This window comes from Sphaeramia orbicularis, chromosome 21 (genome assembly GCF_902148855.1).
Source record: "Sphaeramia orbicularis chromosome 21, fSphaOr1.1, whole genome shotgun sequence".
Lineage (NCBI taxonomy): Eukaryota > Metazoa > Chordata > Actinopteri > Kurtiformes > Apogonidae > Sphaeramia > Sphaeramia orbicularis.
The window spans coordinates 33,686,902-33,701,976 of NC_043977.1; the positions used below are offsets into that span (position 1 = coordinate 33,686,902).

At 36.5% G+C, this 15,075-nt stretch overlaps 1 protein-coding gene across 2 annotated transcripts in view; it reads right to left on the bottom strand.

Moving 5' to 3' along the window:
* Positions 1-15,075, bottom strand: part of col4a2 (collagen, type IV, alpha 2) — a 97,733-nt gene that overhangs the window by 48,179 nt on the left and 34,479 nt on the right. For both annotated transcript variants that reach the window (XM_030124478.1, XM_030124479.1), the window contains exon 4: positions 14,982-15,062. In XM_030124478.1, the coding sequence (XP_029980338.1) occupies positions 14,982-15,062 (81 nt within the window). The remainder of the gene's footprint in view (positions 1-14,981; positions 15,063-15,075) is intronic.

Consider the following 15,075-nt stretch of genomic DNA (forward strand, 5'->3'; position numbering starts at 1 on the left):
ACATAAAGCATATGCTTTCGAGTAATGAGTGTAAGAATTTGCGTCATTCATTATGCAGCTCTAGTGGGTCAAAATAGGCCGCCACAGGACAGGTAATTAATGGAATCACTACAGCTGTATGTAAATGAAATGTGGATCTGTTTGCTTTATCTAGACATTGTCCAAATATTGTAATATTTTAATAATAACAACAAAAAGGCATCACATACATCCTATGCCTCCTGAAAAAGAGAGAAAACTAGAGGAAACAGTTTGATAGTGAAAAAAGAGAGGTGAGAAACATTGTGATTCAGACTGTGGATCATGACTTACCCCTGAAGATGAAGGTCTAAAGCAAGGGTGTCCAATCCTGGTCCTCGAGGGCCGGTATCCTGCATGTTTTAGATATTTCCCTCTTCCAACACACATGATGATTGTTATCAGGCTCTGCAGAACTCGATGATAAGTTTATCATTTGAATCAGGTGTGTTGGAAGAGGGATACATCTAAAACATGTTTGATACCGGACCTCAAGGACCAGGATTAGACACCCCTGGTATAAAGCAACTGTTAGTGCATAAAATGCTCCTAAAGCTGATACATGAGGATAAACAGTAACGCAATCAGGTCACATCCACGGAATTCTGTTTGCTGGATAATAAATAAAACTGAAAAATAAAAAGTAATATAGAATACTGTGTGAAAACTGTGTTTCTATAACTCATTCAGTCTCTTTTCCCTTGGGGGAAAAACAAACTAATCCTTGTCCCATAAAGCACTTCTTAAAACATCAATAGGTTAAACATATAACAACCCATGAGACAAACTGAGGATAAAAAATAAGCTCCACAGTGGATTATGCAGCTGTGAACTTGGCCCTGATTGACATGAATTTCAGGCGCTCACATTAGTTTCAGGGTTACCCATGTAATCCTCAGGATCTCTGCCTGCACCCTCCGACCCATCCAGCTGGCCCAGCCCACAGTCAAAACTTGCCATCTTGGAAAGTTTTACATTTTCCCACATGAGGATGCAACACCCACTCTCATTCCAGCTGTAAAGGATATTCAAGGATAGTTAGCTAAGAAGCAAATCAGGGTAAAGGTCCAACTCTGGGTATGAATACTGACTATGAGGCATTTATGTACAATTCCAAAAAGGTTGTTTGATTCCAGTATAATGTAAGTAATCAGGGTTTGACGTTAGTAAAGACATACTGATCACAAAAGTCATGCGTTGCACAACAAAAATGGGTGCTGACTACATGCTGCTGTGGGCAACCAAACCCCATCCACTGAGAAAAAAATAATCTACACTGGAAATGAGTCTTTCTCATAAAAAGGGGAATTCTTTGAGAAATAAATGCGAACGGACAGAGAAGAGATCTAATTGTTTCCTCCAATGCGGGCCCCTTATGTAGTTTTCACAACAAGGTCTGATGGGGAACACATGGCGTTGCCGTGGTGACCCACAACTCTGGTCACATTCTTCCAGCTGCCCTAAGGACCCTCTTCACCGCCCATAACATTTCCTGACTGGTGTCTGCACATGAACTGCACACATCCAGTCAACATAAACACAACATTTATTCAACTGTCTTGTTGTGAGAATGCAGACACACATATGACTGAAGCTGAACATTTGGTTTTAAGTTTTAAGTGAGTCTGAATTGGTAACAGAGGGTGTTCGGAAAAAATAATGAAGAAACAATTACAGAACATAAAAGAAGACATGAAAGCACCTAATTGCTGATCAGGACTAAAGTATAGTTAAATCCCATGATGCAGCAGTGTCACAGCCACAACATGAAACGACATACCTCTGACCTTAATCTTGATCTTTTTTCACCTCATTTGTCCTTGGTCGTACCACGCTTGTGCTTTGGCTGCTGATAATGGACTCAGGCTACAGATGGTTACACAAGGCCAGTGTCTACAACCTAATGGACGCAAGGTCACACCCACTGTGGAACACTGAACCACTGTAAAGTAACCAATTCTGACCTATTTTCCTGCTCTAAGGGGGACAAAGTGCAGGCTGCATCAAGGTCTTACACTGACATTCATCTTGACTTCAAGAAGCTGAGATTTTACAACCAAAGCACAGTGGTGCATTGTTAGTGTGCTGATATTTCACCAGTATAATGTTAATCAAGTAAAAAAACAGCAAATATACATTTAACTAGTGCTGCCAAAAATGTACAATTTTTAATCACAGGGTTGCTGTGGATTAATTTTGATTAATGGTGATTAAATATCATTAATTTTTAATCTATATTAATCATGTTTCATTTTGAATGAGCAAACAGACTCAAGAAAGAAGAGAATATATATGCATTTAACGTGTTTGTCGCAAGCTGGGCGATGCGTTAGCCGAAGTGCTAGCAGAATCCCCAACTAACGTACGCTTCGCATTAATGTGGTATTTTAAGCTGGAAGGGCTTCAGTGAAAAGAAAACGTCTTCCTGCAGAGTGTGTATTAGAGCTGCAACTGATTAATCGACTCAAAGTGATCCAAAAAAATCATTCAATCGCAATTCTCCTAAAACAAAGCTTTGTTTCCTTCATTTCTCTGCTGTTAAACATTGGTTCCACTCTTGTGTTTCACACAGACGCTTATTGTGATGCACAAAGAAGCTTCAAATCAGGAAAACTACAATAGAATATTTCCCTTCAATCAATTCAAGTCGATTAAACGAATCATGAATTTTTGCATTCGCTTCAAGCACCTAATCAATTAATCGGCTGCAGCTCTCGTGTGTATAATACTTTATGTTGGTCGACCGTTACGTCTTGGGTTTTTTGTCCTCATTTTTCCATCCAGAGGACCAACATGCTGTTTAGCATCTTCCATCTTTATGGGTTGGTTCTGCTGCCTGTCACTACCAGATCAACTGCTCATTTGCGCATGCACAACGCCAACTCTACTTGGACAAACTGCCCAAAATGTGGTGACAGAGACGTTCAGAGTCATTCTGTGCTGCAAATGGGTTAATTGTGTTAAAATTTTTAATCAGATCAATCATGATGATGGATTAATCTGCATTAACTTGTTAATTGTGACAGCCCTACTTTTAACACAACATACAGCTACAACTGATGGGTGTGTCTATGATTCATACAATAAATGTACAGGAAAACCGTGAATTTGAGGAGTAAAGATACTTGTAATAAAGACTCCGGCAAATGTAAAGAGCTGACGTCTTTATTCAAGTAAAAGTAAGAAAGTACAGGCTCTGAAATTAACTCAAAGTCTAAGGTTAATGTTTTTGTGGCTATTTCTGAAGGAATTTTTTTTCCTACAAGTTTATCACCATTTATTATATTTCTATCCTCCTTATTTTGTGTATTTCTGTGAAAATCGAGTATTTTCCTGTAATTAATTTACTGATCATATAGATTTGTATAGATATAGATAGTAATGCAAAGACTCTCTAATAAAAAAAAGCAGATCACATACACCATTAGAGGTTTTACTTTGCTTCCACTAGCAAATCTATACTCTGTCAGAACATGACATCTTTTCCTCATAGTTCTCTCTCCCTTTACTGTCTATTTTGTCTTGTTACATCATTTTTTGATGTTGTGTCTTTGTAATTATTTATCGTATGTGAGAAGCATTGATCTTAATGTGTTATTGTCTCATTTATTTAAGGTGAAATCAGACTTAATGTTAAGAAGATGCACCTACAAATGCATTAACAATAAGAGTGTGGTACCTGTTTTGCATAAAATGTGGGCTGTTAATGTCTTTCTTAAAATTGGAAAAGATCTAATTTTCTCTCAAAGGATCAACTGAGAAATTCTACATTACATGGAAGCCTTTCTTCTCTCTGACAAAACATCTATAGAAAACATAACAGAATAGAATAGCTATAACACCTGTAATTAAGTGAATGTGGACCAATGTGGGTGGGGGGTGGGTACTACTTTTCTCTCTCTTTTTTTTAGTTTTTCTTTATTATTAGTTGGTTTTTGGAAAACGGGAAAATTGGACATACTTATACCTGTGCCGAGTGAATATGTACACTGAAAATATGTAATTATAAAAAGATTATTAAAAAAAATGTGGGCTGTAAAAAGTATCTCAAATTTGTACTTTAGTAAATAAGTACACATGTAAAAGTACAATTTTGTTCCACTGTTGCTAAATAGTACACGTCATTTGAATATGTGAAGAGGATAAACTTTTATGGACTCTTAAATCCAAACTATAACTGTGCAGGGCGGCTGTATCAAATCCTGCTTTGACAAGAACAGAGAAAAGAGGAAAGAAATGGGGAAAGGAATTTTTTTTTTGACTAGAGAGGCAGCCAAGATGTCCTTGGAGAAATATGATGTGATCTTGTGATGTTAATTTTCTTAATTATGGAGACATTTATTGTGTCTGAGAGCTGTAGCCCTCAGCCTTTTTGTTGCACTATGAGATGTTTTTCTGCACAGGAAATGCACTGATGGTTTATAAAATTCACAATTCCTAACATCAGCCACGAAACATTTATCTTTTATCACATTTCTTAGTCAAACTTTTTAATTATATTGTTGGAATAAAGTCTTATTTTTTCCTGAAATCATGATTGAGCCAAGTTTCTTACATTAATCCAGTGTTTCTCAAACTGTGGGGCTTGCCAGGAGGGTCATGGGATCACTCCTGGGTGTTTTTTGTATTTTTCTTCAGGTTAGAACATGTAGCAGGTGGAAATAATGTTTTAGCGGTGGAGCACCCTGGATTCATTTACTGCCATGGTGATCTGTCACTAGAGTTTAGGGTTGGAGAATGGAAAAGGATTGGACTGGAAAAAAAAAATGAACAATTTTTCTGTTTTTGCAGTTTGTACAGTTTGCACTTTAATGTTCTGTGATGTGCAATGTAAACAGGCTCATTGCAACCTCTGATATTGTTGGAATGTTCATCTTTGTTGGCAGAATTTGTTTGTTGTTCTAAAAAAACTTACTTATTGTCATAATTGTAAGATAATTGCACATTTCCTTTTTTTATCTGGAAAAAAATATTGTCTCAGGGAGCAGTCTGGCTGAGTTTATTGTATTATTCAAGCAGAAATCTAAGTTATTTTTAATTTGCACAACAAATCATTCAAGGAAAAGCAAAAAGTATTGTTATGATATTGATGTTTCTTTTAATAAAAGTTATAATTGCGCCACTGTTACAATGTTGTTGGGGTTGACGGGAGCCTGGGGATTTTTCGTTCTCCAAAGGGGGCCCAACAGAAAAACAATGAGAACCACTGCATTAATCTGTTATAAAGGAAAATATCAAGGCATCCAGGCTCTGATATTGTCCTGATTCTCAAAATTACTGAAATGGTTTATATAAATATTTATACAAGGATTTTATATTCCTGGTAGACCGTAGCTGAATTTTAAATATATCAATCAATCAAATCAATCAAATGTTATTTATATAGTGCCACATCACAACAAAAGTTATCTCATGACACTTTACATTTAGAGTTGATCTAAACCAGACTCTTAATATATAAATATATAGAGAATATTATTTATACTGGATATATGTACTGTATATAACACATTGATTTTTACTAACTGTGGTTCTGATCTGATTTTAATTTGGGATCCACGTTTCCTCCATTAAGTCGTGGTCCAGTTGCAAACATGGTGTATTTTTCAACATTTGGTAGGTAAGCTAATATTAAACAACATTTTAGACAACATTTTTATCCCTGTATTCAGGGCATGTTTCTCTGATAATAAACTGAAATTATGTCATAAATGAATGCTGTTGATCCCACTGATGATAATGAGTGAAATTAACATTATGAGAGAAAACTGTTTAGTTATATATAACTCAAGCCTATGAAGTAGGGTGTTTTACTTATACACATATTAGAAGGTGTTTCAACAGTAAATTATATTTCATTTTCAGTTATGATGGTTTTGGGTCTATTTTTAAATCATTTTATTGTCACCGTTCAATGAACTGACTGCACTGACTGCCATTTCAGAACTAGTCTGCAGCCCAATTTTATGTGTGTTTGTGTTTATTTGAGAAAGCTGGCACTAATACACAGCTGTAATTATTTGTACCGTAATTTCCGGACTATTGAGCGCACCTAAATATAAGTACGCTGCCATCTCCGACATCTCCCCATTAAATCACTGATGCCAAGCTTACGTGCAGCAGCTTTATTTCCTACTTCGACAGCCAGATCGATCACCTTTAACTTGAAAGCTGCCTCATTTGCATTTCTTCGTGTGTTTTCCATGATGAGGGCGTGTGCATGACGCGCAAAAGGACTGATCTGAAGAATTTAGTGTGAGTGCGTTTGATTTACGGTGATGCGAACGGTTTCATTGGTCCACTGTGATCTGTTTGATAATTTCATTGGTCTGGTGTGACAAGCCTAAATGTATTGGTCGGCATGAAGCTCGTTCGCCTGTAAAACCTGAATTAGCCCCATCATTGTTTAAGCTCCAGGGATTCAAAATGGGTGAAAAAAGAAGCGGTTTATAGTCCGGAAATTACAGGACATGTATTCCTTCCTTCCAACTCTAACTCTTCCCATTACTGTGTTTAATTTTGATTTTAATTATCATTTTCAAGCATTTTACAGCCTTGCTTTGTAACCAGGGATTGTCTTTTATTGTTAAGTTGAATATTACTCTTTGTTCATCTCTGAGATCAACACACAGAATTCTAGGTCAAAGAGGAGGAAGAACCCAAACAAACCACACAGGGAGTGTGTGTGGTGCAGATTTAACAGGCTGGGTTTCCTCTGGGCATTACTTCAGCGTCTCAATAGATCCACAGTGGCACAGCGGTATATTTAAAGTCCTTGAACCGTATCAAGAGCTGGCGTTGAATTTCTTTCCACCATTTGCCTGTACATGGTGGTGTATTTACCCCCAGGAACAGCTGGTTACTGTCTGTTTGTCCAAGCCTCCCCAGACGTTTCTTACTGTCCTGGAGCTTTCAGTTTCACACAGGACAAAGCCAGTCTGTGATCCCCACTGAATAACTCTTTCCAAAGAAAATCTCCTCCAAGAGTTTTAGTAATAGCAGTAGTTTTGTATTGCCCTCCTACACCATTCTTTTCCACTGGCGTTCTACAGTTGGTGACTTCATGTCAGGACCCGTTAAGGTCAGGGTCGAGGCCAAAGGACAACTAGCACAGAGGAGGCTCCTGATTACAGGTGTGGCATGGAAAGTATAGAAACTGTCTGTATGTATTATGTCTCATGTAGAAAAATGTAGAGTTCCAACAGGCCCTTAATCCAAACAAGCAACCTGTCAAAAGCAACAAAGCATCTCACTGACTCATCTGCTCTCTACAGTCAGAAAATGTGTTCTGATCAGAGGATACAAATCAGGATTGATCGAAGAAGTCACCTCTCTCTCATGTAAACACAACCCCAATCCGAACAGTTTAGCCTGATGAAACTAAACAATCCAGAGAAAAAAGTTGCCATTGTACACTGTAAAAAAAAATCTGTAATTTAACAGAATTTTCACTGTTTATTTTATAGATTTTTCCTGTATTTTTAAGATACAGGAAAATATCAATGAAATGACAAAAATAGACCATGATTTTACATGTCAAATGTAAAATAACACAAAAAAACTGTAACTGTGAATAACCAGAAAATTTCAATTTTTTAAAAGAATTTTTTTCTTTTTTCACAGAAAAATACAGTTAAAATACATTTGCAAATGTATCATGATTTCACAAAGATTTCTTTTCTATTTATGAGATTAAACTGTTAATTTAAAGTTTAATACTGTAAAAAGTAATAAAACGAGAAATTACTGACAACTAACCACAAAAGAAGTATTTGTTCTGTAAGTTTCACAAAACTTGTTTGTTAATTGACAAATATCTTGTGTAATTATGGGAGATTTCACAACAAAAATGTTGAATAAATGTATTTTTGTGAATGTATAACATGTATAAGCACTGATAAACTGTCAAAATACAGTTTTTATCAGTGGATTGTACAACTTAGTCTCATTGAAAATTATTTATATATATGTTTGCAGGTAATTTGATTGTTTTAATACATGTAAATATTCTTTAATAAACATTAAAAAGTCAAAAAAATATGCAAAATCTCATGTAAAGTTAGGGCAAAAAACTGTATTTTAATTGTGGAAAATTACCGTATTTTTATGAGATGGTTATTTTCCATTATTTAACAGTATTTTTTCGGCAACCTGCTGCTGGAATATTACCTTTTTTTTTTTTTTTTTTTTACAGTGTATGTTTCTATAGACAGACACAGACATATATGATCTGTATGTAATTTGTCTTTGGGGATCTGCTGCTTTTCTCAATAGGCAGGAGGGGTGGATGGCGGATATATGTATGAATCCAGCAATTTATCCACAGAGACTAGAGTTTGCATCCTGACTCTGTGAATTTCTGGGTGTAGGCTATGAAAGTGTTTTGTTTAGGGTTAGGAAAAGCTCATAGTTTATCATAGAGGAAGTTTAAGTTCATTTGGTAATATTTAGTGAATACACTGCACTATCCCCTACTGTGTCTGCAAAACAGTCCCTTGTCAGAGTTTCTGTTCTGGGCTTTTGAGTTAAGGAGATAATAACTGAACCACATTTACACATAAGTCATGGTAAGGCACCTTATTGTCAAAAAATGGGAAGAAATGAGAAGAGGAAATCTGTTCAACATGTTGGATTTGTTCCTTTTGTATAAGCAACTTGTGATGAAGTGATGAAAAATAATGATGATTTTTTTTTTTTTTTTTTTTTTTTTTATGGCTGCATGATTATCCTCTAGAAAACATAGCAACCAGTTATTTCAGAAATGTTTTTAACCTTTATGTAACCAGGAAAAAAATACTTTCAGATTTAAAATTAAGAGTGTCCCTTCAAATATATGACAATCTTTATTTATATTTGTATTTGTTTATATTATTTATATTTTTTTATCCATAAAAAATGTCACTTACGCTAGCGTGAAAAAAACCTGAAATTTAACATGCAATGTCTGACTCCTGACTTCTATGCCTCTCTTAACAACTTCTAACCAGTATCCAATGGATCCCCTCCACTGCTTTATGGGCCCCCCCACAAATGCTGGGCCCCATGAATTTGTCATGTTGACCCCCCCTTATTGGTGCCTCAGTGTCCAAATGTCATGATGTAACTAGTTATAGACGCAACAAATTAAGAAGGACTTGAATCAGTTGTAGAAATCAACTCGATTTTTGCCAAAATGAATATAAAGATAGCTTTGCAGCACCCCCAAATACACAAATAAATGTACCAAAGACTAATAAAAGTGGGTTTAGCAAAATATGACTCCTTTAAGTTGTATGCATTATACATATGTGTGGGTTGCAGAAAGATGCAGTAGCAACTCTTACTCCAGTGAAAGTGTTGAAATGCACGCAGAGCATAGTTGGGTCACTGTCATTAAACATAACCCATGTGAGGTGTAAAAAGGTGCATCTCCAAATCGTAAAACTCTCAGTGACTGAAAAAACGATTTGGCTTGAGTATCACCAGGTCTTACATGGCTCTGGGTCGTAACACATCTTCCATGTCTAAAGGTTACGATCCTCCAAAGGTAAAACCTGAAAACTACCAATAAAGGCTTCCAGACTGGAAAGAACATGATTGTCCTGAACTGGATCCAGAGTGTACAACTGGTTTTGTTTTTTATGGAACAAGGAAATATTTGCCATTTATAGTTACAGGCAAATACACAGAAAATCTTGTTCCCACACATAGTGACTGTCTATATATATATAAAAAAAAAAAAAGATCAGTGGACAGTCATTGTGCTCAGCTTCCTGAGTCGTGTGTCATTTCCTGGTCTGCATCAGCTGTGGTGGCTTTTCCCAAGATGGAAAGGACAGCATCTTTCTATCTGCACAGTCTTGGCAATGTGTCAAAATCTGTCTCTCCCTGTTTCTGTCTTTTTTTTTTTTTTTTTTTTTTAATCCTTCCTCCTTAAAAATGAGGAGAGAAGTTGAGCTCATGCAGATGGACATGGAAGCTGAAAATATCTTTCTCTGAATAAAACCCAAGACCACTCCCAGTTTCTGAGAACTAAAGACTTCTAGCACAAAAGCAGCATTGATCTGCTAAACATGTTTTCTGGTGAAGATGCAGGGTGCCTTGAGTTTCGTTTCTCACACTGGCTTGGGTTTTCATGCTTCACAAACCACAGATTGTTTTGTCATACAGCACCTTATACCTCACAGCTTTAGGGATTCTTATCCTTATATTTAACCACTGCTCATTTTCTTCATAGATCTGCCAGATCACAGTCTTAAAGGGGTCATATTTTGCTAAACCCACTTCTATTAGTCTTTGGTTCATTTATTTGTGTATTTGGACCCTAATAGTTCAAAAAGTTTAAATTTGAACCCTCCAAGTGCTGCAAAGCTATCTTTATATTCATTCTGGCAAAAATCGAGTAGATTTCTACAACCTGTTTTAATTCCTTCTTAATTTGTTATGTTTTATAACTAGTTAAATCACGGCATTTGCACATATAAGGTCAAGACTTCTGATGTACATTTCTTTGAGTACACCATAACTGTTTGGCAGCAGCAGCAGCGGTTGTAGTCCATACTGAAAATATGGCCAAACTTCGAGCTGATTACCTAAAATGTTCAGTTGTTGGTTATATTAATGAACACAAGTGACTGAACGGGACAGAAAGCTCGATCAACAACCTGGAAGGGGGTAGGGTCATGTGTATTTAAAGGGCCAGCGCTCCAAATGACCTTTCTAGTGTCATAACTCAGAAATAGAGTTGAAGATGGACCTGTGGAGTTGAATTAATGAAGAATTCAGACCCAAGCATAGCATTTACAGTTTATATAGACCACAGGGAAATGTTTTAAAATGCATAATTCTATTAACAAAAGCAAAATATCACTCCTTTAAATCACAAGTGTGGTCTTATGACATGCTTTGGATGCATTGTGTGGCCAATTTATTTTCTCATTATCCCCCTTTTAAGTGCCTGTTTTCCTTTTTATCACCAGTCTTGCTCATGCTCTGCTAATAATCCAGAAGAACAATAAAATGGTTTATGAGGTGAAATTGTGGGGATTTTTCCTGATAATTTTCGCTGTCAATGCTCACTATGCCAGGGAGAGTAGGTGGTCAGCCTGGAGAATCAGCTTGCCAACTCTATGTTCTCTTTCCAAAAAAAATCTCATAAAATTAGCATATTTAGTCACCGACAAACAATCGGTTCTTTCTTTCGGTCTCTCTCACGCTCCTGTGTATCTCTGGATTTATATCCATCTTCACACTCCACATGCCACTCTCTCTCTCATGGTTTCCTGCAAAGGCTGTTTCAGAAAATGAGCTATGGGAAATTCAGTATTCATTCATGAAGAACCTGACATAACCCTATTCCACCACAGCATAATCCATTTCCCTTTTCTCTGCGCATTACTTATATCATATGTTTTTATCTTAACCCATAAGGACCCAGTGCTACTTATCAAAATAGTGTTTTTTTCTCTATATTTGCCTTTTCTTAAGTGATTTATCAACATTTATTATATTATCCTCTGCATTTTGGATTTTTTTTTTTTTTAATTTCAGTGAAAATCAGATATTTTCCTATATTTAATTTCCTGATCATGTAGATGTTCATAAAAGCTCAGAATAAAAGGTGAAGGGGTTTTTTTTTTTCATCAGAAACAGAGAAAACTGAAGACAAAGTGTTTTTTTTCTCAATGGGTTTTACTGGTGAATCAATGTTGTAGAAGATGACGGTGTTTCCACGTTCACTACGGAGCCTCTGAATGTATCTGATGACCATGAAAATATGACAAACTGCATTTACACTAATTATTTACATGTATTGATATGATTAATGGATCAACAGGTATTAAACATTGTAGATCAGTAGATGCTTTTGGTAGCTGTTTGGGTCTTTATGGGTTAAACAACAGAAGGGCTTTTGTTTTTATCTGTAGTATTAATGTATAGAAGTCTGGATGCAGCGGTGATCACCCTGCTTGTGTAAATGAATCCTGAAACAAACGGAGCAACCGCAGGAAGATGTTGACATGACCACAGCCACAATTTACCCATTAACAGCAATCATCTAATCACAGCAGCTGTATTTAGTCTCAGCCAATCCAGACAGCTGTGAAATGTCAGTTTGAAACATTTAGATCAGCACTCATCACCATGACTGTCCACTGAGGGGAAAAAGAAAAAAGCAAGACAGTCTGAAGGATGAAAACATCTGTGAGAATCCATCTCAGTTTCTATTGAACTGAGCAAAGATGGAGAAACTGAAGTTGGATCAGAAAGAAGCTTTGGAAAATATACAGAGAAAAATGATTCAGAGGCAAAAACAAAAGAAAACAGATGATGTCCATGAAACTAGGATCATATATTTTGATGAAAAGTGATTTAAGACTGCATTGTACAAAACAGCTTGTATCTATAACAGACCGGATGTGTACCTCATGGAAGACAGTGGTTATTTTCAGTTTGTTATTTTCAGAGCCAAGGTTGGCCTGCGTCAAAAGCTGCCCTGTTTTGTGGCACGGATGTATTTATTCACTGAATGATTGAAATCCTTTCCTTAGCAAGAAGATGACAAAGAAAACAGGGGGAAGGAGGAGGCTGTTGCCCCTCTCAGACTGTTACATCCTTCACAAGGGGAACGTAGAACTTCCTCTTTCTGTCTCTCCTCCGTTTGGGATTTCCTGAATTCAAAGCGACTATCAAGGTCAAAGGTTGGGCCTACTGTAGAGTTTTTAGTCTGGTAAATTCTCGGTGCTTGCCAAAAGTACAGTTGCGAGAACATTCCAGATTTTTAACACCTCCCAGAGGAGTCATTTTTGTGCTATGCAGGATGTTTTATAGAGTCCATCGCAGTCCTTGAGATTACACAGCTGAACTGAGACATTACAGTAACTCCTCCTCAGAAGATAAGCGACACAAAAGAAACTGACTAAAAGTGGTCAGTTTCTTTTTGGACAGACAGTAGATACTAGTGAACATGCAGTTTTCCACTACTACTCTAATGATGCTTTTAACCTGCATCTGGACTGTAATGACTCCACTGTGGAGCTGGTAGTCACTGTAATACCACATTAAATTATTATAATATCATTTTCAACATGACACAAAACTTCGAAAAGCTGTTTCTCCTCATTTCATCATAACAGAATTTAACGCCTTGTCAGATTATTAGTGGAATGGTATAATAAATGAATAGAACAGAATAATTTTAACATACTGTATAGTGCACTGTTGACCATAAAGTTGGAATAGAAATATTTTTACTTCTTCTCATGAAATGATTGTGACAATGTAATTTATTCTTGATAGGTAACGTAGCTGTGATTCAGTATGTAATCACTGCGTCATTGCATTGATGTGTATAAATAATATTAATAAGAGGAATGTGTCTGAAAACAAAACTATTCCAACTTTATGGGCAACAGTGTAGTTTGGCCATTTAAAAATATTGTCTTTTCAGTCTGCATTTTTATGATGCCAGACTGCTGACCGGCCAGTGGTCCTGTAATATCTTCAGTTCATGCCCTGGTATCCCATCAGAACCTTAACAAATCTGATACCTGAAAAAGTCCCTCATGTTATCTGCAACTGAACCAAAAGCAGAATGGTACCATCCAGAGGACCATGATACTGGTTTAACCCAAGAATGTATGATGCACAGTATTGGAGAAACGCTCAGTACCTATTTTGGAGGTGTTTTTATTAGCTACACTCTAAGGCCCGTTCGCAAATAACGGGCACAAATTTGCTTGCTTGCGCTAAAAAAATGCGCGTGTTACTGATATGCGTGTCACAGGTGATCAACTAAGATTGTCTGTACAAATGACAAAAGGTACAAAGTCTTGAAGACCGCCCTATTTAAATGAAGATTTTACGTGTGCTCCTGGTTGGACAGATGTGGACAGTTCTGTATGTGTTAAGTGGCTGACTAAAACAAAACACAACATTAAGACCCACAGTCCAGCGATTAGAAAACTATCTGATAATCTGTACAGCAAGTGTCTGAAGCAGGAATGCTGCCTGTAGTCCTGCAGAACTCCCATTACTCACTCCAGGTCTCTTATCTCAATATGTTTAGTCTAAGGGAGCATCTCTTCTCTTCTTTCTCTTTCATTCCACTCCTTAATGGGACTAAAGGTCTTCTTTCCCTCTGACCTTGTCTAATACACAAGTGTAAATCTTATCCCTGAATATTTAAAAAAGGGTAAAAAAAAAAAAATATTTCAAACTAATGAGTTACCCAGTTTTCCATCTGACTGGTTTGTTTCTATTTCGGCCTCAAACCACACAGACTATGATAAGATGACCTAATATTTTTGTGATAGTATAATTTAACAAAATTAATTACTTTAATCTACAATCAAACATTGTGCTCCTGTAAACTTTGCTGATAACAGGACAAATGATGATAAAATGAAGTTGACAGTGTGCCCATTTCATTTATTTGGACTTATGTCTGGGTCACCTCTGCATGTGACTCATGTGTATGGGATATTTTGTTAAATATTACTATAAAAAGCAGTGTGAGTAGATCTAAACAACTATGTGGGCTACTGGAGTTTCAGAGAAACGTGCACCTTATGCATTTGCATGTGACTGTAGAATGACTTCTGTAATTCTTCACCATAAGAGTACATCATTATTAGCATATATGTCCGTATTTATTAGTTATAAGCATGAAGATATTGTTCATTCATAGTTTGCCCAGAAATCATTTTGTAAAGTGTTCATGTTAAACTAAGTTTATGCTAAGGTGTTAATTTATGTGACTCCATAGTTTAGACATACTAGTGTCATCAGATAATATTCGACATATTAGTTTACTGTTAAATGATTTAATGCTTCTACTACTGATTTGCATTAGCTAATCCAACTTGATGTAATGTAAGTATACCGTATAATGCTTTCTTTTTTGGTGTTTTCTATTTTTTATTGCGAATTAACTCATAGAAAAGCAAAACAAGGTAGTACAGTAGTACCAGTTCAGAACTTACCCTGGCACCCTTCTCTGGGAAACACTGACAGCCTCCGCTGCAGTCTCTTCCTCCACAGGGGCCACTGTGCTTCTTCCCACCCTGTCAGACACAA